We start from the raw sequence: 27,525 nt of genomic DNA, 5'->3' as shown, positions 1-27,525 counted from the left end.
AATCTGTTAGGTGCCAAATGACAAACTATGAATAATTTTGCAATTAGGAAGTATTATACAACAATGCTGCTTATAAACATGTTTTAGCTATGAAGCAGAAGCAAGTACTTGGCATGGCAGAGGGGAGAGATACAACAGAACTTTGGAGAAACTATAATTTAAAATTTAGCTTTAAGGAACCTTTCCCAATCATCACTAATCGTAATCTTTTCCCTTAGAGATCATCTCCAATTTATTCTGTAAATATTATGTTTGTCCATAGTTGTCTGCCCCATTAGATTGTAAGCTCCTCAAGGGCAGGGACTAATTTATTTCTGTTCCCAGCATTTAGCATACTTAATAAAGCCTTGTTGACTTGATTGGTGGAATTATCTTTGGCATGGTTTGGAAAAACTAAGCTCCTAAGAGAAGCTACAGTGCATCAGAAGTGAAATAAATTTTAAAAAATACAGCTGAACAAGAGGATAGGAAGGTTCAAGAAATGTGAAATGACTTATTGGACTTGAACTGTGTCTATATGCAACTGTTTCATCTATCAACTGCTCAGGTACACCATTTAGACAAATAACTCTGACTGAACTGATATGTCAATTCAGTGAAGTTGGGTATGAGTTTGTGAAGTCTCCTCTGAATGCCCATAGTATCACTCTGGAGCTCAGAGACCACAGAGAGTGGTGTGGTTGCCTCCAAAAGTCTTATGCCACTCCTTATGAATGAACAGTCATTCAAACCCCTTCCCTGGTGCTGCCTGCCCCCTACTTACTGGACCACTGGAAATGATCTTTCCTTCTTTAGAATTCCCATAGCAGGGAGTATCTTTCTAAAATATTCATCTTAGTCTATTTTGTCCTTTATTTCTTGGGGCTTGGAAAAGCACAGTGTGGAAGTAAGGGATTTGTCCTATTGAAAAATTTAAATTACACTCTATTGTGCTACCCTTCAGAGAAAGTTTTCATAGTAGTCTGTGGCCTGAATTCTTCCAAAAGATACATGAGAGAGAACAGGAATTTCTGGCATTAAAATTATATGCATTTATTGTAAATAATATTAAAAGTCATCCCTTGTGGCATACCACCACCCCCATTATCCTCATGTAGAAAATCATAGGCAAGTGCCTACCGAATCCCAGCCTTAGCTCTCTTTGCACTATAACTATTGGCATATTTTTTCTTATCTATTTTACCAGACTGCCTTAAGAGTAAAGAAGTGTAAAATGTATCTGTGAAACTTTCTTGTATCTAGCACAGTGCCTTCCACATACTGAGTCCTTCCTAAACACTTGTTGAATTAAGACTGAATTAAATATAGCCACTGTAACATCTAATTAACTGAATGTGATTATTCTGAGTTTCTAAAATAAATTTCTTCAGGTGGTGGGATAGTGAAGATCATGGAACTGGAAATTAGAGAGTTTGGATCGAAATCCCAGCACAACCATTTACTAATGCAATCCAGGACATGTCACCTAAACTTTTTACATCTAAGCTGAGAAACTGATCTCAAAGGAGTCTTACAAATACAAATATATAATCTATGAACTGTTATCAACTGACTTCTAATACATGACTCAATCAAATATGATGATCATATAGACTGAAACAAACTTATTATAACCTTGGTTCTTATTCCTCTAACTGGAGAGTTTAATCTTGTTGAAACTAAGATTTTTTTTTTTTCCAATGATGACAGGAATCCTTTGGCACCATCCAATTTTTCTGTATTTACATACACATCACTTTTGCAGATACTATGTCTCTTTCTTTTCCTTTCACATTTCAATTCAATTCACTCCAACAAACTTTTAAGTCTGACAAGTTTGGCATGAAAGTAGAAGGCAGAGGTCCAGAAACCCAAAAGTGTCACAGTTCCTAACTTCAAGAAGCTTATATTCAAATACGGAGAATGAAACTTGTTCATGCGAAAGAAATAGATAAAAGCAGCACATTAAAATATGATTACAAAGGGTCAAACAACGTAGCATGAAAGATTTGGGGATAGACTTTAAAATTTATCTACAAGTAATCAGTAGCTTACTTAAAAATTATACATTTCTTTCCTACTAAACTGCAAAAAAATTAACACTAAAACTAAAAAAAGCTAAATGGTATAGTCTCCAGTTTTCTCATCAGCTACTCAAGTCCAATAAATTCATAATATGTGTAAGGCTCTGTTTCAGTCTTTCGATTTAGGAAGGAAAAATGACAACTATACTGATGGTTCTTTAGTTGTTTTCTGAGAAGGAATGATTGTCTCTCTCAGTGTTTGTTCACCCATACTCCTAACTACACACAGAAAGAAAAGAATCAGTTCATCACTTTTGCCAAAATGTCAACAAGAGCAAGAGTTTAGGAACAAACACCAGCCCCACTTTTTATGGCGCCATCTTTATGGACCTGCTGAAAATCCAAAGAGTTGAATCTTGTGGGTCTATCTGAGTTATGAGGATGATGATATTGATGACGATATTGACAACAGCTGGCACCCACTATTTACTGCATACAAGGTACTGTGCTAAGCAGGTTAATTTATTATTCCTCTTGATCCTCACAACAACCCTGAGAAGTCACTGCTATGATTAGCCCTGTTTTATAAATGAGGAAACTGGTGGAGAACAGAGGTTAAGTGACAGGCTCAGGATCAACCAGCTAAGACATTTCTGAGGTCATATTGAACTCAGGTCTTTCTAATAGGCCCAGTCACCTAAATGCTCTCTAGAAAAAGCAAACATTCCTGTCTTCAGATGATCAAATGTAATTGGTCAGAAACATTTATTAAGCACTTCCCTTATACCAGGCATTTTATTAGATGGTGGGGATATGAAGGGAAAACATCTCTCATCTAAAGGAGTTCATATTCTAATAGATGAGACAAGTAAACAGATATACAAGACACATATAGACCAGCTATAACATTTGGACAATATTTTGTGCTTTTTAAAGCATGGGAAAATGGACTGTCATTTGACCCTCACAAACCTGTTAAAAAGGAAGGGGAGGGAATGGAGCCAAGATGGTGGAGTAAAAGCAGGGACTTTCAGAACTCTCCTGTCAAACCTAGACAAATACCTTTAAAAAAAAATGACTCTAAACAAATTTTGGAGCTGCAGAACCCACAGAATGATGGAGTGAAGCAAATCTCCAGCCCAAGACAGCCTGGAAATTCAATGGGGAGCAGCTACTGTGCCAGGCGGGAGCAGACCACAGTCCACTGTGGGCTGCACCAGCACAGACAGGACCTGAGCAGGCCTCAAGAGGACTGAATCTCTGGCACCTGTAGTGGTTTCCAGACTTCACAATCCCAAAATGCTGAGGACAAATTGGAAGGTCAGGGGAAAAAATCTGTTGGACCTGTGTGAGAGAGTAGACCCAGTCCGACCCAGCCCCAGGTTGGCAGAGGGTGTGGAGGAACCCACAGCACCAGCAGGGGCAGCAGTAGTGGCTGTTTCTGGAGCTCTAGGTCCATAGACTGTGGGGAGATTGAATGGCTGAAAGTACATCCCCCACCCCCATTGGAAGCAGAGAACTACATTGACAAAGAGCTCAAAAGTCAAATAAATGGCTGAGGAAATGAACAAAAACTGGAAAAAGAATCAGACTAGAGAATCTTACTTTGGTGACAAGGAAGACCAAAACATGCAAAGAGAAGACAACAAAGTCAAAGCTCCTCCATCCACAGACTTCAAGAAAAATATGAATTGGTCTCAGGCCATGGAAGAGCTCAGAAAGGATTTTGAAAATCAAATAAGAGAAGTAGGGGAAAAACTGGGAAGAGAAATGAGAGTGATGCAAGAAAATCATGCAAAATGAGTCAAATGCTTGCTAAAGGGACCCCAAAAACAGTGAAGAAAATAACACCTTAAAAATAGACTAACCCAAATGGCAAAAGAGATCCAAAAAGTCAAGGAGGAGAAGAATGCCCTAAAAAAGCAGAATTGGCCAGATGGAAAAGGAAATCCAAAAGCTCACTGAAGAAAACAATACTTTAAAGATTAGAATAGAGCAGATGGAAGCCAATGACTTTATGAAAAATCAAGAAATTACAAAACAAAACCAAAGGAATGAAAAAATAGCAAAGAATGTGAAATATCTCATTGGGAAATACAAATCACCTGGAAAATAGATCCAGGAGAGACAATTTAAAAATTATTGGACTACTTGAAAGCCATGATAAAAAAAAATAAAAGCCAAGACATCATCTTTCAAGAAATTATCAATGAAAACTGCCCTGATATTCTAGAACCAGAGGATAAAATAAATATTGAAAGAATCCCCTGATTGCCTCCTGAAAGAAATCCCCAAAGGAAAACTCCTAAGAGTATTATAGCCAAATTCCAGAGTTCCCAGGTTAAGGAGAAAATATTGAAAGCAGTCAGAAAGAAATAAATCAAGTACTGTGGAAACACAATCAGGATAAGTTAAGATCTGTGGCATCTTCTATATTAAGGGATCAGAGGGATTGGAATGTGATATTCTGGAGGTCAAAGGAGCTAGGATTTGAAACCAGGAATCATCTACTCAGTAAAACTGAGTATAATATTCAGGGGGAAAAAATGGTCATTCAATGAAATAGAGGACTTTCAAGCAATCTTGATGAAAAGACCAGAATTGAATAGAAAATGTGACTTTCAAACACAAGAATCAAGAGAAACATGAAAAGGTAAATAGGAAAGAGAAATCATAATTAGAGTTGAACTGTTTACATTCCTTCATGGAAAGATGATATTTGTAATTCTTGAGACATTTCTCAGTATTAGGGTAGTTGGAGATATTATAAACAAATACATAGAGGGCACAGGGTGAGTTGAACATGAACGGATGACATCTAAAAAATAAAATTAAGGGGTAAGAGAGGAATATATTTGGAGGAGAAAGGGAGAAATAAAATGGGGTCAAATATCTCTCACATAAAAGAGGCAAGAAAAAGAGTGAACCTTATTTTCATCAGATTTGGCTTAAGGAGAGAATAACATGCACACTCAATTTTGCATGAAAATCTATCTTACACTACAGGAAAGTGAGGGGGAAGGGGATGAGGGAGTATGGGTATGACAGAAGGGAGGACAAAAGAGAGGGGGGTAATTAGAAGTAAACACTTTTGAGGAGGGACAGAGTCAAAAGAGAGAACAGAATAAATGGGGGGCAGGATAGGATGGAGGGAATATAGTTAGTCTTTCATCATATACTGTTATGGAAGTGTTTTGCATGACTACACATCTGTAACATATATCAAATCGCTTGCCTTCTTAATGGGGGTGAGTGGGAAGGGAGGAAGAGAGAGAAGTTGGAACTTAAAGTTTTAAAAATGAATGTCAAATATTGTTTTTACATGTAACTGAGAAATAAGACCTACAGGAAAAGGGATATAGAAATCTAACTTGCCCTACAAGAAAATCAAGGGGAAAGGGATAAGAGAAGGGAGGGGTGTGACAGAAGGGAGAGCAGATTGGAGGAAGGAGTAATCAGAATGTATGCTGCATTAGGGTGGATGGAGGGGAGAGATGGGGAGAAAATTTGGAACTCAAAATTAATAAAAAAAAAAAAAGGGGGGGGTGGGAAGGTTAGGTTTTATCCTTATTATAGACGTGATCAGAACGGTGTGCAGTGGGATTAGACACAAGATCTTTCTGACTCCAAATAAAGCACTCTAGTCATAAAATGCTGAACAGTGCTCACACGCTTTCACACACGCAAGTATGCCCACACATGTGCATACACAGACAAACACACACATACAAAAGCTATGGTATAATAAAAACCTTGGAAAACTTGATTTGTATAAAGGTATTTTTTATCTTAATTATGTGTGTGGTTAGGAAGGTATTCTAGTTTGAAACCAAACATACCTCTTTACCATGGGCACAACCTAAAATGCTTGAAGGTCACATATAAAGTCTCCTTAGTGATGGAATAACAAACATCACCTAACTGTGCATTCGTGGCAATACTACAACTACACACATATCCCCAAGGAGACAAAGAAAGAAGAAAAGGATCTGTATGGAAAAAAATGTGTTTATAGCAGACCTTTTTATGTATCTGGTGGCAAAGAATTGAAAATAAACTTGGTGTTAGTCAACTCAGGAATGGCTAAAAAACTGTGGCAAATGAACATAATAGAATATTATTGTGCTATAAAAATAAAGAAAATGAGAGGCAGAAAGACCTGAGACTATTTGTACGAAGTGATACAGAGTTAAATGAACAGAACCAGTAAATAACTTTGACAAACTTAAAAACTCAATAAAATAATTACTCCAGAAGACTCTTGAAAATAGGTGATGACCAGAAGCATAGAATGAGATATGTTATTTGGACATAGCCAATGTGTGAATTTCTTTTGCTTGACTATAATTCTTACAAGACAGCATGAACTTATATGGTGGGGGACCAAGAGTTTGAGGGGAATGGTAGTGATGTGAAAAGAAATGAGCATCAGCAAAAATGTTAAAAGTTTCACACAGGGATAGAACCAAGACAGTGGAGCATAGGCTAGGACCCACTGAACTCTCCCAACACAAATTTAAAAAATGCTTCAAATCAAATTTTGGAGCAACAGAGCCAACAAAAGGTCAGAAGGAGACATATCTTTTCAGCCTAAGACATCTTAGAAGGTTCTGAGAAAAGGACTGTAACACTGGGTTCAGAGAAGGCTTGAAGTATGGCAGGAACATCAGTGATGGACCTTAGAGGAGCCATGACAGCAGCAGTAGTAGGAACTTTGGAAGCCTTAGCCAAGATATGTTAAGGGGGATTGGAAGACTAGTTGGATAGAGATTACAGGGGATCTTTTGCTGGTACTTGGTGCATATGACACTGATTGGCAAATCTGTGGCCTATAAGCAGTTCTGGGTCACAGTTCCAGAGCAGAGAAGAGTGCTTGTGATTGATCACAAGGGACCAGGGGCCCTCTTCACAGTTCCAGGGCCAAGAGGAGCAATAGCAGTTGCAGTTGTAGGAGACCAGGGGACTTTTTTATATTTCCTGGGCCAAGTAGAGTACTAGTACCTGTGGCTACAGGGCACCAGGAGCCCTTCTGGGTAAAGAACAGAACACAGACCAGGAGAGCAGGAACCACACCAAAGCACTACAGACTTGCAGATGCCTAGAACTAGCTCTGAAAACAGCAGCATGAAAAAGCCTGAATCTTGGCACAGTGCCTCCTAACCTCCAGGTGAGCACAGTCAAGTTTAACATGAAGTTCAAAGTGAAGAAATAGGCTTTGAAAATGAGCAAACAAGAAAAAAAAAAAAGAACTTGACTGTAAAAAAACTACTGTGGTGGCAGGGAAGACCAATACCTAAATTTTGGAACCAACAATGTATAAACATCTAATGCTAACTGGACTCAAGACCAGCAAAAATTCCTGAAAGAGTTAAAGAGATAAGAGAGATATTAGAAAAACGGAGAAATGAAATCAGAGTTATGCATGAAAATTATGAAAAGAGAACTAACAATTTAGTAAAAGAGACACAAAAAATACCTAAAAAGAAAAAAAAAACAGAATTGACCTAAGGGTAAAAGAGATATAAAATTTCACAGAAGCAGCAGAATTTGCCAAATGGAAAAAAGAGACAAAAAAGCACATTGAATAAAATAATTCCTTAAATATTAGAATTGGGCAAGAGGAAGTTCATGACTCCTTGAGAATAAGAAACAATAAAGCAGTTTCAAAGGAATAAAAAAATAGAAAACAAATGTGAAACATCTCACTAGAAAAACAAAAGACCTGGGGAACAGGTCAAAGAGTGATAGTTTAAGAATTACTGCACTATTTAAAAGTGATGATTAAAAAGAAAACCATGCCTCGATATCATATTTCAGGAAATTATTAAGAAAATCTGTCCTGATGTCTTAGATCTAGAGGATAAATAGAAATTCAAAGAATTCACCAATTACCTCCTGAAAGAGATCCCAAAATACAAACTCCCAGGAGTATTATAGCCAAATTCCAGAGCTCCTAGATCAAGGAGAAAATATTGGAAGAAGCCAGAAAGAAACTATGCAAAGTCATGATAACACAAGATTTAGCCGCTTCCACTTTAAAGAAGTAGAGAGTTTGGAATATGATAATTTATAAGCAAAGGAGCCAGGATTCCAACCAACAATAACTCACCCAACAAAACTGAATGTAATTCTTCAGGGAGGAAAATGGACATTTAATGCAATAGAAGACTTCTGAGAATTCCTGTTGAAAACGCCAAAGCTGAATAGAAAATTTGACATTCAAATACAAGACTCAAGAGAAGCATAAAAAAATAAGTATGAAAGAGTAACCTTAAGGGACTCTATAAATTTAAACTGTTTACATTACTATATGGGAAGATGAAACATGTAACTCCTAAGGACTTAATCATTATTAGGGAAGCTAGAAGAAATACACACACATACACACACACATACACACACACACACACACACACACACAGAGGGTGTGAATGTGAGTTGATTATGTAGGGATGACTCTGTGTGCATGTGTGTGAGTGTGAGTGTGAGTGTGTGTGTGTGTGTGTGTGTGTGTGTGTGTGTGTGTGTGTGTGTGTGTGTAGGAATGAAAAACAGGGATGAATTAGGCAAAGGGAAAAGGTAAAGGAAAAAGGGGAAATTTTTGTCGCATAAAAGAGGCTTGGAAAGAGGAGTTTTTATAGTTCAGGGGAAAATGGGGAGAGGTGGTAGGCAATTTTTGAACCTCACTCTCACCAGAATTAATTCAAAGAGGAAAGAATATAAATATAAATACATGCACACACACTCACACAGCTGAGTATAGAAATCTATCTTATCCAGTAGGGAAATAGGAGGGGAAACTGATGAAGAGATACGGGAGTGAAGGGAGGTCATAAAAGGGAGGGCTTTGGTCAGATTAAGGGAGTCAGTGGTCAGAAGCAAAGCAGACTTTTAAGGAGGGACAGGATAAAAAGAGAGGGATAAAGATAAACAGAAGTAAATAGGATGAAGAAAAATATACAGATCATAATCATAACTGTGAATGTGAATGGAATGAATCAACCCATAAAATGGAAGCAGACAACAGATTGGATTAGAAGCAAGAATCCAACAATATGTTGTGTACAAAAGACACACTGGAAAGAGAAAGACATACAGTTAAAATTTAAATTTTATTTAACTTAAATTATAAGTTAAATAAAGTTAAAATAAAGGTCTGGAGAAGACTCTATTATGGTTCAACTGAAGTAAACAAAAGTAGGGGTAGCAATCATGATCTCGGACAAAGCAAAAGACAAAATAGACCTAATTAAAGAGATAATCAAGGAAACTACATTTTGTGAAAAGGTACTGTATACAATGAAGTAACATCAAAATATTTTATAACAAGTTTCTCTGATAAAGACCTCAATTCTCAAACATATAAGCAATGGAGTCTAATTTATAAAAATAAGAGCCATTCCCCAGTAGATAAAAGGCCAAGGGATAGGAATAGACAGTTTTTAGGAGAAGAAATCAAAGCTATCTACAGTCACATGAAAAAAAATGCTCTAAATCACTATTGATTAGAGAAAGGCAAATTAAAACAAATCTGAAGAACCTTCTCCTACCTATCAGAAATGAAAAATGCTGGAGAAGATGAGAGCAAATAGGTACGTAAATGAACTGCTGATAGAACAGTGAACTAATCCAACCATTCTGGAGAACAATCTGGAACTATGCCCAAAGGGTTATAAAACTATGCATATCCTTTGATCCAGCAATACCACTACAAGGCCTGAACCCTAAAGAGATCAAAGAAAAAGAAAAAGAACCTCTATCTATCTATCTATCTATCTATCTATCTATCAATCTGTCTATGAAATATGTGTACATATAGACATAGACATATAGACATAGGCATATACATACATTTATATGTACATATATACACATACACATATACATATACATACATATATATATGTATTCAATGCCTGGAATGCATTTCTTCCTCATCTTTACCTTTCAGTATCCTTATCTTCCCTCAGGTTTCACTTCTCCTATAAAGCTTCCTCTAATTTCTCAGTTCAACCCCAATCTGATATTTTCTCCTTCATCCAATTGTCATGTATTATGTATACAGTTTGTCCCAAGAGTCATAGGGTATTTTAAAGCTACTTAAGTTTAATAACTATATATAAAGTTATAAAATTTAATAATTAACACTTATATTAATTAATTATTAAATTAATAATTAATAACTAAACTTATGTATGTGTATATATATATATGTATAAATAAAATACCTTATAGCTCTTTTTATGATGGCAAAGAAATGGAAATTGAAAGGATGCTCATCAATAGGGAATTGGCTGCCCAAGTTGAGGTATATTATTCTGATGGATTCATCTGTGCTATAAGAAATGATGAGGAGGGCTATTTCAGGAAAACATGGCAATTCCCATATAAATTGATGGAAAGAGAAGAACTGAGAGATCACTGTGCACAGTAACAGTAATGTTGTAATGATGATCAACTGTAAAAGACTGGCTAGTTTGATCAATACAATGATCCAAAACAATTCCAAAGGAGTCATGATGAAAAAAATGCTGTCTATCTGCAGAAAAAGAACTGATGAACTGAGTGCAAATTGAAGTATAATTTTCTCACTTTTTTTTGCTTTGTTTTGCAATATGGCTAATATGAAAATATGTTTTGCATGATTCGCATATATAACTGATATCATATTGTTTGCCTCCTCAGTGGAGGAGTGGGAAGGAGAGCGAGGATTGAAAAGAATGCTTAAAAATAAATTAATAACAATTTTAAAAATTTACATAAAAGAACAGAAGGAAGTTCAGAAGGAAACACAGACAAGCAGGGAAGTTTGTTATTATGGTGTTAAATTTAATATATACTTTTTTAAAAAATGCAAACTACATATAATAGAAGTTCACAGTTTCTCATATAACCTCTTTTTATGCTCTTTGTATGTTAAAATATCCATATTTGCTGATGTCCATAATTTTTTTTTAAATCATTTAATTAATAAAAAAAAATAAAGTTCCCTTAGTGAGTCATGGATTCATGCAAAGGGGATCATGGCACAGAATGAGAGCATCGGAGAGGATTTGCCTGCTCACCTCTAAAAATAGAAGTCCATATTTTTCACATTTTATGGCACAACCAGGAATTGCAGAGGCAGAGGTGAGGAGAAGTTGTTTCTAAGGACATACTGCACCTTTTGAGAATGTGTCAAGAATCACACCAGACAAGAGAAGAGTAAACCTTTCAACAACACACTCTGCACAGAAAGTCAGTTAAGCCAGGATATTAGACACTTCTCCAACTTGAAATCTCATCTCTCACGCCCATATCTCTGTTCAGTGCCTTGAATGCATTTTCTCCTCATCTTTACCTTTCAGTATCCTTATCTTCCTTCAGGTTCCACTTCTCCCATGAAGCTTCCTCTGATTTCGTGGCTCAACCCCAATCTGATATTCTCTGCTTCATCCAATTGTCATGGATTATTCAGTATGTCCCAAAAGTCAGAGTGTATTTTAAAACTACGTAAGTTTAATAACTTAAAATTATGCAAGGCTTTTGGGACACCCTGTATTTATCTGTAGTGTCTGATACTCCCCCAGAAGAAAGAAAGCTCCTTGAAGGTAGGAACTATTTCAGTTTTGACTTTGTATCTCAAGGGCTAAGCACAGTGCCTTGCACTTAGTGAATGCTTAATAGTTAAGTTTTATTGAAACACAGTAAATTGATTCATGAATCATCATAAAAATCAAAATATCCTGATGTCCTGGGACTCATTACATCCCACCGGCCAATATGCTGCATATGGCAAACAAGTACTTTGGCCACTAATTTTATAAACTTTCCTTAATCTTTATAAACTTGCCTCAATAAAGGAGGTTTCAGTTGACAAATTTGTACCCAACGGTTTCCTTATGGGTATGTCTATTTTAAAAGACCCTCTAAGATGACTAAACTTTCATAGTTCCTAGAGCAAAACATTATTAGTTTGAACAACTGAAAAATACAGAATGGGTTACACCCTTACCTACAATGAAAAGAGACAACACTGAAGGAAAACATGAACAAATTCCTCAGAATCCTGCCATTTCTATTTCAAGTGTAGGTGTCCAATGAATAGGACTTAACTATACTTACCATTTGCCACCAATGGATATAAAAAGAGGAGTAATAGGTAAAAGATGCAAAAAGGTGAACTAAGGCTTGATATAAGAAAGAAAACCTCAATAAATAGTGTTACATAAAAGCATGATAGGCTATTTGGGATAGTAGTAGGCTCCCCTTTATTAGAAGTCTTCAGGAAAAAAAGAGGTTTGATCACCTGTTGAATATGTTGTAGGGAGGATTCTGTTTGGGGTACAGGTTAGGTTAGATAACCACTGAGGTCCCTGGCAACTCTGAAATTCTGTTCCATTGTAATTCTGTTTTCAAAAACTAATTTTATTTTCTTTTTTGAAATTGGGTCTTCTTCTCTCGGGCTGACCCCAATACTCAAAACATTCTCTTTCCTCAACTCCGCCTCCCAGCTTCCTGGCTTCTTCAAGTTTCAGCGAAAGCCCCAATTTCTGCAAGATGCCTTCTCCCAGTCCTCCCTAAATTTAGTGCCTTCATTCTAAGACTACTCACACTGTATCCTACGTATATCATGTTTATACATAACTATTTTGGTGTTGTCTCTCTCACTGTACATTGAGTTCTCTAGGAGCAGGGGGCCAAGTTTTGCCTTTTTTTTTGTATCTCGTATGTGAAGCATAGTGCTAATTTAGCACAGTACACGCTTAATAACTACTATTTAACTGACAATGTTGGATAATAGAAGCACTTACTTTCCACGATTTTTGTGATCATCAAATGCGATATCTGTAAAGTGTTTTACAAATCTTAAAGTGATTTATAAAGGTTAGCATTACTATTATTCATATGTATATGGGAATATTTGCTATTTCTATGTATGTATATCCAAATTAGATAGGACCTCAAGATTCAATTGTTCTGTTTTTCCACTATTCCATAAAGATGGCCCCATACAAAGGGAATTTTATTTCTGGATTCTTGATGTTGACGAGAGTTTGGCAAATGTGGCCAACAAATTCTTTTCCTTCCCTATCCAGTTGGCGTAAGGATGAACAAGAAGGGCTTTCCTTCTTAGAAGACACCCAAATGAACATCAATACAGTTGAAAAGACAAAGCATCATTTTCATAATTGTCCCTGAGTCTGTTTCTAAAACAAAATATATATATGTATATATATATATATATGGTGAAGTATAGCCGAGAATTCATGAAATTTATCCAGTTAACTAACTTCTTCTCCATGCCAAAAACACAACACAACTATTCCCTCATTCCCTGAATATAGTAAATTCTCTATTCTCTATGAAAAAATTATCCATATTCTCTGTGTATCAAACCGTGCTTTCAGATTTTCATTGATGTTTTCATCTGATTGACTCAACTAACTCTGACATAAATAAGAGCTGTGTTTATTTTAGATCTATAAAAACTATAAGAATGTTTAAACCCAAACAATCTGCCTCCTCAACCACCCATCTGGAAGACATAGACCAACAAATGATTTATTTCCCTGTCCTAGAGAGATGGTAGGTATTTTGAATTAATCTGAAAAATAATTATCATCTTTCCCCAGCATGAAGTAAGCATATAAAGGTGGGAGGAAACAAGCATTTATGCAGAGACTACTATATGCAAAGCATTGTGCTAAGCACGTTAGAAATATTATCTCATTTGATAATCTGATTTGTAAAGAATTATAGGGGCAGGTAGGTGGCACAGTGAATCAAGCACCAGCCCTGATGTCCGGAGGACCTGAGTTCAAATCTGATCTCATACACTTGACACTTACTAGTTGTGTGACGTTGGGCAAGTCACTTAATCTCGATTGCCTTGCCTTCCTCCCTCCAAAAAAAGACTTATAATGAGAAAGGCAGAAGAATGGTGTAACCAGAAATAACAATACTGGAATGGAATTCTGAGACCTGGATTTGAGTCTTGGTCCTGAAAATTGAGCAAATGAACTTCATCTCTCTCAGTCTTGATGTAAAATGAGAATATTGGCTCTAACTTATCAAGTTGTTATGAGGAAAATATTCTGTAAAATATCAAGTGATCTATCATCATCAAGTCATTATATTCTCTAGATCCTGACCCTTAACAAGTTGGGTTTAATTGTTTTGTTTCAAATGTTCTAATTCCTAGAACAGAAGCATTCAAAAAATATAAAAAGACCCCCTGAGAGTCAAATATAAATTCTTCTGATCCAACTTTTTATTTGCTGCCAATAGAAATGTTCGTCTTTACCATTATGGATAATCTGGGATGACTGTCCTGACCTGAATTGGAATTTCTTAAATACTATGTCTGTATATGCAACACGCACTTGGCATGTGCTGATACATCTTTAAATTTGGATATAGAAACAGATGGACCTTGTACATGCCTTTATAAACCAAAGCAGTTCTCTTCACTCATGTGGCTAATGTAGGGTTGGCTTTTTGTGAAGTTGGGGTCTTTAGCCTCAGGTCTAAACTGTTCAGATAATTTTGTAAATTCTGCTTTTTTATTCACAACACAGATTTTGCACAACACAGTTGGAAATGTCAAACCCTTGAACATGAGATGTTTCACAATAAAGAAAAAAAGAATAGAGAAACTGAGATGTGATATACTTAGGGTGAGCCTACATGACCATGATATTTTGAATGAACCAGGTAATAGAAATTGGTAAAGCTATACGTTTACTTTTGAAAACCTGGCTATTTGGTATTTACCTGTACTCTTCCCTTTCTCTGAATATCTCTTCAGATAGAAATTTAAAATGTGCCTATGAAATTATTCCAGGTCAAGACTGATTCTCTATTTGTAATGGGTTGACTGATGAGAATCACAATGTTCAGGCCATCCTCTGCGCTCGTTGTGGTAGTCTCCTCAGTAAAGCTGCTCCACTCCCTCTTTAATAAGCACAGAATCATAGAACTCCAGAGTTAGAAAGAATGTCAGAGGTCATCTGCTCTAGACACTACCCATAATGTATACCTTGTCCAAAACATTCCCATCTATAATGGTCATTAAGTCTCCTTTGAAAGCCCTGGGTAACTCACATAGTGAAGGAAACTCATTCCATTTTTGATGGAGGCATTTTATTTTTCTCTCATTAAGCCAGATATTCATCTCTGTAATTTCCACATACTAGTCCTAATAGTATTCTCCAGAGTCAACCAGAATAAGTCTTCTACATAAAAATTGTTCAGACACTGCAGATAGCCAATATTGTGCCACTTCGCCTTCTTTCCCCAAGTCTTCAATTCTCCAGTTCATTCACCCAACCCAGGTAGAGCAGTCTTAAGCTGCCTCACCAATCTGCCTATCATCCTCTGGATCATTCAGGCCAAAAATAAAGGCTTGTCCATATAAATGGCTACACCCTACAAAACTAAAACAAGGCTATCTATATCATTCTTGATGCTTTTTTCTGAAGTCTTCTCAATTAACAGATACAATCTACTTTCTACATTAATAATCAGATAGTTCTTTGCTATTTTGCAGAAAGTTACAGACGTATTTAGTGCACTGTTTAGGGATTTTACTGCATTTTTATAAAATATACTAAATATTCAGGTGAAAATGCAGAAAAAAAGTATTTATTACTAAGCATCAAATTCATTATTTAATAGATTTAGGAGGAGTTTGCAATTATTAATTTACAAAGTTAATTTCAAGGACATGAGTTTTATTCTGGACTGAATTTACAAGTTGAAATACTTTACAAATTATGTAGTCTTCTAGGAATACCATCACTCTAGGCATTCTCAGAAAAATTATGCATGATCTATTTAAATGGATCTTGTTATCTTAATATTAAAGTCTTTAAAAGGGACTTGCAACAACAGATAACAAATATGATACATTTCCTGGATTGTATCAGTTTCTGTATTTCAAAATAACATATAACATAACATGATGAAAGATAAAATTAGCTTTGGGTTAATTTTGTACTTACTTTTCAATAAGGTACTTCTCACATCTAAAGTGTGACCTTGTACAAATATTAGGCTAATGGCTTTTAAATGCACATACCTGTGTGTTTATTTCATTTGTAAAATGCTGTACAAATATTTGCATTTGCAGGTACAATATCACTTGCCACAGAAATTGTTAGATGTCAATCTAGTGTGTAATATTTTAATTACAGAATTCTACCAGTTATCTGAATGATCCAATTATGCTACTAAAACATCCAAAGAAAATAACGTCTACATCACACAACGCAAAGTAATTACTGTTAATACTAATTGCAAAAAAAATTTTAAAAGTAATGCTTTATACAGTAACATTTTAGAGAGTTTCCCTGGATTACCTTATTTATTAACTGATTTAAATACAGGTGTTTAAAATTTGGTTGTTGTAAGAAATTGGTCTAAAATGAAAACATTCTCTGGAATCTGAAAGAAGGCAGGGAAATACGCACACACACATACATATATGTTATCCTTTCACATGCCTTTATATAATAAATTACCCTCCTTTCTTAAAGTCCCTAGGCCAGAGCCTCTGAGGTGGCATAGTACTTTTTACAATAACATATTTTTATTTTCAATTAGCCTTTTTAAACTTTATGAGCTTGAAGACAAAAGGGAAAGTAACTTGCACTACATATTTACATGCCCATCCACATATATTTATACACCCACACCATTTCATATATTCAAGACCAATAGAGATTTCATATTTTCTATAGAGACCTATACATTACATATTTACATATACATCCCCACTCTATGCCCCTAGACCAATCTCACCACTTTTACTCAGATTTCCAAAAACTAAGTATTTAGGAATCTAGGCAAATTTACTTATAACTAAGGCTTCAATAAAAATGTCTTAGGATATTATATAGAAAATTAGTTTAATGACCTAATTTATTCATAATTATTATTACAATTAGTAGGTGCTAGGATACCCTCTAGTGGGGCAGGCAGGTCATACCTCTGGTAATAAGTTTCGATAGCCTCCACAGTATGATGTTTAGCATGCGTTCTCTTTATATGTTTCTGAAATAAAATAAAAAGAAATTTTTATGAAGTCTTAAATTCAAGTTGGAAAGAACATGTTTGCTGATCACCCATCCTGACACACTAAGAGCAAGAGTTTGGGGAGCCTGGTGGTTGCAGTTGGTCTTTTTTTTTCTTAGGGTTCTATGAACCAAGGCATTTTTGTCTCTGTCTGTTGGCAGGTATGTCTCCAGACTGTATCAGAGTGTACTATATATGTAAAAGCCAGAAGGGTCATAGTAATTGAATCTAAATAAGTTTGCTTAGGGTTGCAGAGGGCAAAGAAGAACTTGTTCCCTCTTCCAACCCTTGTATTAATTTCCCCTCAATCCAATTCCATCCAAGTCCCCTACACTCGAGTTTTACAATCTGATTGCCATTTTTAACGGAGAAGAACATTGCTTAAAAACAACTTATTTGAAAACTACAAAAAGTAATTCCATAGAGACTTGCCACTTGACTGACACCTGTCATCTCATGATAAATGACTCCATTTTCTGCCTCTCTTGCCTTCTGCCACTCCAGCAATGGTCATTTATCATCATCTCTGTCAGCAATGGAAAGCAGCCCTGACAGTGCAAGTCAGCAAACATTTAGCACATGGAACCACGCAACACAGGGAAATTATTATTGTCAGAATAATAATGGTTTAGCATAATTTATTACAGGTCCACCAAATAAGCAAAGGCTAGATGTTATTAGACAGATGGATGGGTAGGCTTGGCAGGCATCCACTGAGACTCAGGCGGCGCTTGATGTGGAAAAGAGAACATCCTCCAACCCAATCAGAAAGCTGGCAGTTCAATTACAAAGAAATAAAGGGACATTCATCATTCAATTAGGCACCTGTCAACCCTCACAAAGGAGAAAACTTCTAACCTGGTACTCCTGGGAGAAGATGCTCAGCAGAGTGGACTGCGATTGACTGGAACAAATAAAAGAAGGACAAAGTTAATTACTGAAGTGCACTGCAAAGAAACAAAAGGGAAAAGAGCTTCAAACGTAGGCCTGCTGCCCTGTAATCTAACAGAACATGAAAACAAGTGTGGAAAAGTTGTTCCAGATGAACACCTCAGACAAAGGCTTCCTGCTGCTAGGTCAAGGAGAGAGAAAAAGGCAAAGAGGGAAAATACAGCTAGTTTCAAAGCCAACAAGCGTATTGTTTGGGTTGGTTTTTTTTTTCTTCTTTCTCTGATTTTTGTTTTTGTTTCTGCTTTAGAATCCACCCAAGACATCCCCAAAACATGCAGTGGTGCTAAAAGGGACCCCCCTCCAAGAAACAAAACAAACTATACTTCTATTAGTAATTGACGCAACTCAATTGCATTAGTGGTTGGGAACATGCTGCTTGTTCATTGGTAACATATTGAAATTCATTTTGTTAGCAGCCAGGGAACCTCTTCAGGAGCTGTCTAGGATTCAGGAGAGGAACTTAGCTCTCCGTTAGAAGCAGCATATGGGACCACTGGAACATTCCCACTGAAACTGATGTGCTTTGAAAATAGAAACTTTCACAGCAGGAAGCTGAGACTCCCAGGAGTAGGTCATTTCCAAAGGCTGCCATAAGCCTCATTCATCTAAGACTGCACTCAATGTCAAACACCTGGCAGGGAAGCAACCTGGAAAACATTCTTCCCAAGTGGGAATTTTTCCCTCTGAATTGTTAACATTTAGAAATGGGACAAGATTTCTTATTTTTTTCCTCCCTCTCTAAAAGGCAATCAATACTCCACAGCTACTGCTTCCAATTGTCCTCAGTGGATGTATCTACCTCACTGCATGTTGACTACAATTAATTACTTCTGATATATTTTCCTACCAGATGCAACTTGAACAAATTACAGTGCAAATAAATCGACTTTTATGGTACAGCAAAGCACTATGAATAATTTAAATTTTGTTTCTCAAGAAAGCAACTTCTTTTAAAGCTCATCACAGATAATTTTGTGATTAAGAAGCAAAAGTGATTGAAGCCATACTTCTTTACCAACTAACATAACATAATGAATTGTTCGTGTGTGTGTGTGTGTGTGTGTGTGTGTGTGTGTGTGTGTGTGTGTGTGTGTTCTTTTAAAATGATCACCCCTAGCATGACATCATGGATCTGGCTTCAAGGCTGTCTACTGTGCCAGTTGATATAAAAATAATCACAACAGCCTAGCCAGGAAAGAAAGGAAAACCACAGCATCGCTGGGAGGATAGCTGAACAATCCTACGCTAATTAGACACTAACAAGTGCAAATTCATAAAAGACATTAAACAATTCTTTCTCTTCAAAAAGACAACTATATGTCCTCAAACCATCCTAAATACCCCCATTTAACTCATATCCACAGGCTCACCTAGATACCCTATGAATTTGTGTCCACATAATGGGAAAATTAGGGTAAAACCATTCTGACCTATAGAGTAAAATAAAGCAGTCAGCTGGGTATTCATGATGAATAACCCTCCCCACTACATGTATATTCTTGAATATCCATTTTTGCTGTAGACAGAATGACAACTTCTATGAACTGTATGTAAATGAATGTGCTCATAAACGTCCATTTGTAGTGGAAAGGTTAGCAGCCAAGAGACTGGCTGGAAATAAGCTAAACAATGGAGAAAAAGAAAAGTTGTGGGTGTCCAGAGTGGGTTTGCACATGTGTGTATGTGTGAAGGGCCCTGAGGCAAACAGTTAAACAGCTGGAGAAAAGTATCAGTGAAGAAAGAAGTGTTTAGAAATGAGAAGCTGGAACAAGGTTTAGCCAACGTGAAAAGCTGTAGACAATGCTAAAAGTTATGAACGAGAAAGTTCCAAGGACTACTCGGACAAAACACTAAGGTTTTTGACTCCTTTAAACCTACAAAGATACATTAGATTTGTGCAAGACACTCAGGGAGTAAGGAACAACGAATTATACTCTAGTACGTTTGATCCAGAGAGCTATAAGAAGAGATGAAATTTGTCTTTCCATCAAAATGACACCTACTTTAGAAGTGTTATGTTGGTAAATATTTTCCAGAAAACCAACCAACCAACCCCTTACCCCCAAATCCATAACACACTTTTAAATTTAATCTGCATTATGATTTTATTAATCAATTTCTTATGTCAAACCAAGTTTTAAAAAGCAATAAATCAAGTCTTGAGTTGTAGCATTTGCTGATTACCAAGGTATAAGTAAATACAACAAAAATTTAACAATTGGCTCACCAGCTGGTATGAGTAGTCTCCAGCAGACCCCTGGATGGATATTGCATCATCAGATACACAGTTTTTCAAATATTGGAACAATTTCTCCATGCTTTGGGAACACATATCCTACATTCTTAAAGAAGTCAATGGGAAGTCATGGCTTGAAATACAAATTCTGTCTTCATGTATCGCTTTTCTTCATTTTAAAAAAATTATTGATATATTTTTATGACACCTTCATTTTGATGTATGCCTATCCATGAAAATAACTATGAAAATAAATCACCTAAACCTCTCAATCTATTATATAAATAATGTAAATCTGTATAATGTAAATAAATACCCTTTTCTCTAATTTTTTCCTTAGTAGTCAAGCTCCTTCCTTATCCAAGGAAACCATCTCTTATAACAAAAAAAAAAAAAAAAGGGTTCAGCAAAATTAACCAACACATCAACCAAGTGTGATGATAATTGAAATGTTCCATCAGATTGTTCTCCATTCCTGCAAAGAAAGAAGGGAGGTATATATTTCCACATCTTTTCCAAAACCAAGCAAGGTCATTATAACTACTTTATGTTCAATTTCATTCATTTGTTCTTCCCATTTACACTGTCATAGCTGTTACATATATTCTTTTCCTCTGGTTCTGCCCATTTTTACCTCTGCATCAGTTCATAAGACTTCTCGGGCTTCTCTGAATTCTTCATCATTTTTTCTCATGGTACAGTAATATCTCTTTTTACCTATGTACTACAATTTGTTTATGTACCCATATGTGACTTTCCAAGAACACATCTAATATGTTGTGAACTCATGCTATATTTGAGGATAGGCATAATATGGGATTATTCTGGGAACTCTACAGTAAGAAAAGGCATATGGTGAGGTTCTGACATAGAAGAAGTTGGTGGGGTATGATATTACCACCTCTTTCAAGCTCTTCTCTTTTCCTGACTCCATGGAATTAGATGGAGACTACTTCTTGTAACAGTAATTTAAATGGAAAGATCTTTCTCATTCATTAATAGGCCCATAGGATTTGCTTAAATCACCTGGAAGCCTAAGTCACATATGGTGGAAGGAGATTGCTGAACAGACAGAACAGGAAGGGTAGAGGAGAATCAGGAGGAAGCAATTGGGCACAGTCGATCAGAGAACAGAGGACGCAGGCAGGCCCAAGCTGCAAGGCTCAGGCTCCTGAGTGTTTGCTTATGAGAAAGCCCTGGCAGAGGCGTGGAGGCTTGAGAATGACTTTGCCCCCTGTGGTGATCATGTTTATTAACTTCTTCGTCACCATGACGGATTTTGCTTTCTGGTTCTGCAATTTGGCTTTCTGTGGTCTAAATAAATGTTTTTCTTCTGCCTTCTATATGGAGAGTCTCTTTTATTTTACAATTGAGAATTACGCTGGAATATTCATATTACTGTGAATATATCCTTGGCAATACACTTCTCAACTTTCATCAAAGTAAAAGCCTTCTAAATGACATGTAGGGATGAAAGTATTAAGTTCACTAGTGATTCACTATCAAACCAGATACTCTTTAAATGTAAATTGATTTACTTGGAGGAGAGGAGATAACTTGTGATGTTATACATTTCCTCCAAGAGAAGTAGCTACTTTGCTGGCCTCTAATTAATAAATTTTCCTAGCAGACCATAGACATTTGACAATTATTAGAATTCTACTGTACAACACAAACACTTACGTCAAATATCCCTACTTGAACATTTGCCCAAAGTTGTATTTATAAAGGACTTTATATAGTACTAAGTTATTAGCCAACCTGGAACTAAGCTTTTAATTTATTCTCAAGGAAACAAAAGCATCACAAAGTTAAATGACTTAACCAAATTTCCCTTTTATGTAAATTGGACCTGAGATTTCTGTAAGGTAAGGTAAAGGGAACGACTATTACAGATACTCCCTCCCATTGTGCAGTATCAGCGAGGGACCTGGAGATGAGAGGGGTTAGTTAGGTAAGTTGTCCAAAGTTACATAATGAGAGTTTGTAAGAGGAAGGACTTGAAACCAATCTTCCCGGCTCCAAGGTTGGCCCCCTAACCATGTCACCATCAATTCGCTTTCTCTTTTATCTGTGTATAAACAACGAAGTTAGGGATATGAATTGCATATCTGTCTTGGTACAGAGTTTCCAGACCAAGGAATTCTCCATATCAACAAAATTATGTGTCCCCAAATAAAATGATAATAAAAATTGTAAAAGTAAACATCTTGGTTCTAAAAGATCATAACATAATGATGAATAAAAATACCAGTATAAAATGTACCATCTCCTCCACGATGAGTGATATTGGGACTCTCTGTGAAGGCCGTGGTCTACAATGACCTACTCATTTCTGGCTGTTCTCCCTCTGTCTTGAAGTTAGCAGGATACTTTTATTCAAAAATTAAAATCAAAAGCCAGAAGGGTAGAGTGCCCTTGACTTCAGACACAAAAGGCATAAGTAGAACATGTCTTGTAGGAATTACCTGGCAAAGAACTTTAAAAAAGACAATAAAAGAAGCAAATGTGAAGGCTAACATGGTAAGATCTTCTGAGATGCCATATTAAATCCTGTGTGACATTCAGAAAAGCTGTCACCATGACATAAAAAAGGAAAAGATAAATGTTGGGAAATTTTCCTCATACATCCTGAATAATAGGTGAAAGTGGCATGGGGTGGGGGTGGGGGGTAATGCATCAATCCAAAAGAATACATAAGACTTTTCTGTCATCTATAAGTAAAACAGAGAAAGAGAAACTTACCTACCATGTAATTATTACTTTTAAATGAAATAGTTAAAAAAAAATTAATCTAATGAAGATAATAATATAATATATCGATGTGCATAATAGCATAAAACAATAAATGTTATTCTATTAAATAAATAAACATGTAAATAATACAGTAAATAAATAATATAATAAAAATATATTTAGCAAATACAAGAAAACCTTGCAGAAATGATTGATGATGCCTCAAACATAAGAGGAAAAAATGAAAGGTAGCTTAGATTGTCCAGAGCACTCTTGCAAATTATCAAGTGAATTTCCCATTCTTATTCCTACACAGTATTCCTATCTAATCCAACTGATTCTAGAGTAAACTTAAAGAGATTATTTGGGAAAAGACATTTACTTGTAGACACAAAAGCCTAATTTGAAAAAAAGCTTAAAAATGTCAGGAGCACAAGAACTGCTCAGATCCTTTGATCAGATCTTCATTTGACTTTCCCACAAAAAGGATTACATGATAAAAAAAATTCTCATTTTCCTTAAATTTATTATTATTTATCCTAATTCTCCAGGCCATGGTTCAGAGGCCAAGGCATCAAAGAAAAGAAGTTCTTACTCTCCTCAGTCCTCAAGACTCCAACAGGGAAGAGATGGCAAAGTATCATCATGCCCAGATTAAAAGGGGAGAGCCCTCTTTAGCATTTGGTTTCCATGAATCATAAAAGGTAAGGAAGGCTGGAATGTCTCTTTAATAATGAGGAGTTTTTTGTCTTTCTCTACCAAAGATTCAATAAGTAAAACAAATGGACAATTCTTTGTCGTAGAGTAGAAGGGCAAGGGAGGAAACCAAACCTTTTTAAATTCTTACCTGCTGTAGCAGTCATAGAGAGGCTTCATTCCACAAAATGTAAAAATAACATCAATATAGAATATTGTACCTGGAAGGAAACTTAAGGATCATGGAGCTCAAAGGACTTGTCAAAGGTCACACAAGAAATAACAGGAGATAAGAAGTAACATGATGAGATTCGAACCCAGCACTTCTATCCAGTGTTCCATTGTATCTCACTGCTTCTTTATGCCTGGATTCTATACCTATTCTGTTACAGAATATTTGACATCTTCTATCATTAAAAAAGCAGAACAATGTTTTAATGGAAAGGCCCAAATTCCATGTTATTTTAAAATATCAGATTTTTTTTCATGTTATTTTAAAACCTAGCAATGCAGATTCAGTTCACATATATATAAGGAATCAGAGAATATCATAGGATTTAGAGCTGTAAGAGAAGGAACATACTGAAGGCAAAAGGCGAGGCCACTTGCCCTGGCCCATTCTGGAATTAAGTAGTAGAGTAAAGACTCAAATCATAAACTGAGCCCAAATTCAGTGCTCTTTTGAACATCTTTTTTTTTACTTAAAAAAATGTCTTAAGCTCAGTATGTCCTTAGAATGAATAGTTTAGTATTTTTTTGTTGTTAAATCACTTCAGTCAGGTCCAATTCTTCCCAACTCCATTTGGTGTTTTCTTTGCAAACGTACTGAATGGTTTGTCATTTTCTTCTCCAGGTCATTTTACAGATGAGAAAACTGAGGCAAACAGGGTTAAGTAACTTGCCCAGGGCCACACAGCTAGTGTCTGAGGTCGGGATTAACAGTGAACTCAGTTTTTCCTGACTTCAGGAGCAGCACTCTATCTGCTGCCCTACCAAGATGTTTTTGTATTTATTGCTTTGCCCAGTGTTTGCAAGTAGAAGGAACTGCAGCCAACACACTAGAACGTGAATCCCTGCTTAATGGTCAAGGCTTTGACTTTGGTCTGGCCTGTGAAAATATGAATGAAGACTTCAGTGTAGAAGTAGGTGATGATGCTGAGCAGGGGGATGATATATCATTGGTAGCAGTTAGTCCAAAGGTCCAGGCTATGCAGGCTTTTCATGACAGGCTTTGCTCACTACGGTTCCCCACCATCAATCACAGCCATGTCAGTGCAGGTCACACACAGCAGAGCTCCTTCAAACATAGCCTGCATGGCAGCATCTAAGAATGGGCTTCCATGACTTATAGGTTGGACTCAGTCCATGAGAATGTAAGATGCTTTAAGGTAGAGGGTCAAGGGGAGACACCTAAGAGATCATTCGATCTGTGCTCTTCATTTTACAGATGAAGAAACTGAGGAGCTGGGAGAAAAAGTGACATGTGTGTTATTTCTGTCTCTGTATCTATTTCCAGTATCTAGTATTATGCTTGCATATAATCATTGTTGAATAAAAGTCTATTGAATTAAATGACACATATGTGTACATATATGTATAAATATATGTGTGGATATGGATAAATATATGGGTGGATATGGATAACTATATATATTTTTCAACAATTTATTCATTCAAGAAACATTTATAGTCATATCAACTCATTCAGTATGGTGTCCTAGATAATCTTCAAGGCTTAGAATTAGTCAGATCTATGTTCAAATCCCATATCTGACACTTAATTGTATATTTAACCTTGAACAAGTCACTCCATTTCCATGTACCTCACGGAACTCTCTTTGTAGAATTTATCCACTAAGTCACAGGCATGATTACTGTTTAAGTACTTACTCTGAAGAAACTTAAGAAGTTTATATGAACTGATTCAGAGTGAACCAAGAGAACAATTCATATAATAACAACAATATTAAAAAACAAACATTTCTTAAGACTTGAGAACTCTGATCAGTGCTATAACCAGTCATGATTCTGGGAGTTACAATTCGAGACAACCAATGGTAAAGAACGCAATTCCTCCTAATAGTGAGGTGATAAGATAAATACCCATCTTTGAACATAGTCAATGTGAGAATTAGTTTTGCGTGACTGAATTTGTTACAAGGACTTTGTTATTTTGTTTCCATTTTGGCACAGGGGAAAAAAGTAGGTGGAAGTGACAAAGAAATTTTTAACTGATTTTTTTTTTTTTACTCAGAAAACCTGTATTCTAATTCTACCTTTGCCACTAACTACCTATATCACCTTGGACATATCACTTTTTCTCAGATCTCAATTTCTTCATCTGTAAAATGAAAGTCATAGAATTGACGATCTCTTCCGTGTCTACCAGCTCCAAAACTCTATTTTATTCTGTTTCCTGATTTCATTAGAGTTGTAAGTACCTGTTCTCCCACTTTTAATTAAATTTGGGTATCAGGTCTTCGGAAGAAATCATACATATAAATCAAATAAAGAAAGCACTAATCTAGGTGACAGATACTTAATTTCACTTGCAGGACCACACTTTTCACTACATTTATCTCCCAAATGATTCCAGTAACTTCAACTCAATATAAATATTATGTATATTTACACAAAATGTTTACCTTCAATCTTTTAAATTTTATTAACCCAGTGCTTTCTTATACAGTGATTTCATCTAATTTCTTCTTTGATAGGTGAATAAATTTACATTCTAAGAAATCCTATCATTTTTCACATTTCCAGCCTCATCTATTTGAACTTAACACTACCTAAACAAAATGCAGATTTAAAGAGAGGGATGAAAAAAGTTTTTATGTCATGTGAAAATGATTTTATCAAGAGCATTGACAAATTACAACTGAAGATTATATTGTTTACTTTGGAGGCATTCACACTTCATGCAAACAAACCAGAATAGATCTGAGACTACTAGTAACCTCATTAGGGCCGAAGTTCAATGTGTGTGTGTGTGTGTGTGTGTGTGTGTGTGTGTGTGTGTGTGTGTGTGTGTGTGTGTGTGTGTGTACGTGTGCACGCATGCATGTGTCTCATGGACACTGACACTGGTGATGCTTTGCACTCCTAAAAATGCCTGTAACTACGTAAAATAAAATGCACAGGACTACAAAGAAAGCTGACTATACTGAAATTTATTGTTTAGTTGTTTCAGTAAGGTCCCACTCTTCATGGCCCCATCTGGGTTTTTCTTGGCAAAGATACTAAAGTGACTATCATGCCATTTCCTTCTCCAGCTCATTTTACATAGAAGGAATCTGAGGCAAACAGGCTTGTGACTTGCCCAGGTTAACACAACAAGTAAATGTCTGAGGCTAGATATGAACTCAGGAAGAGGGAGTCTTCCTGACTCCAGACCTGGCACGTTATATACTACACAACATCGTTATCAAAAACTTTAGGTCACTGAACCCAGATAAAGAATGCTTTAGAGTAATCCTCTCCTCTCTATATAGAAACTAATTCTATAACATTTCAAATATGTATAATACATGAATTGGACACATGTAGGATCATAGATCTAAAGATAAGAGAGAATCTATAGGAAACAGAGAAATAGAGTTTTGACTTGCAATATGTAACTCATAGACATGATACAGAGGTGAAGTGACTTGCCTCATGCTACCTAAGCAGTAATGGCAGAAGTGAAATTGAACACAGGTCTTCTAACTCCTAAGTCAATGTGAATTCTACTATACCACACTACCTCAAATTCAGCTGATGACAAGGTAACGTGGTGGGAAGATAGAGTAAAGGAAAACAGAGTTTGGTGTAGTGAGTTTGAAAAGGATAAACTAAATAGCCAGT

The 27,525-nt window shown here is 36.1% G+C and overlaps 1 protein-coding gene across 14 annotated transcripts in view; it reads right to left on the bottom strand.

Moving 5' to 3' along the window:
- Positions 1–27,525, bottom strand: part of CDIN1 (CDAN1 interacting nuclease 1) — a 261,023-nt gene that overhangs the window by 179,613 nt on the left and 53,885 nt on the right. For 9 of the 14 annotated variants that reach the window (XM_072622894.1, XM_072622895.1, XM_072622905.1 and 6 more), the window contains exons 2-3: positions 17,919–17,964; positions 16,975–17,039 (exon numbers count right to left, since the gene is read on the bottom strand). The exons of 2 other annotated variants lie outside the window; for them this stretch is intronic. In XM_072622894.1, coding sequence (XP_072478995.1) covers positions 16,975–17,039; positions 17,919–17,964 — 111 coding nt within the window. Of the gene's footprint in view, positions 1–16,974; positions 17,040–17,918; positions 17,965–20,238; positions 22,879–27,525 lie in introns of those variants that run through there. 3 more of the 14 variants (XM_072622911.1, XM_072622906.1, XM_072622898.1) reach the window with 2 other exon arrangements.

Source organism: Notamacropus eugenii, chromosome 7 (genome assembly GCF_028372415.1).
Source record: "Notamacropus eugenii isolate mMacEug1 chromosome 7, mMacEug1.pri_v2, whole genome shotgun sequence".
NCBI lineage: Eukaryota > Metazoa > Chordata > Mammalia > Diprotodontia > Macropodidae > Notamacropus > Notamacropus eugenii.
This window is presented reverse-complemented; position numbering and strand designations above follow the sequence as displayed.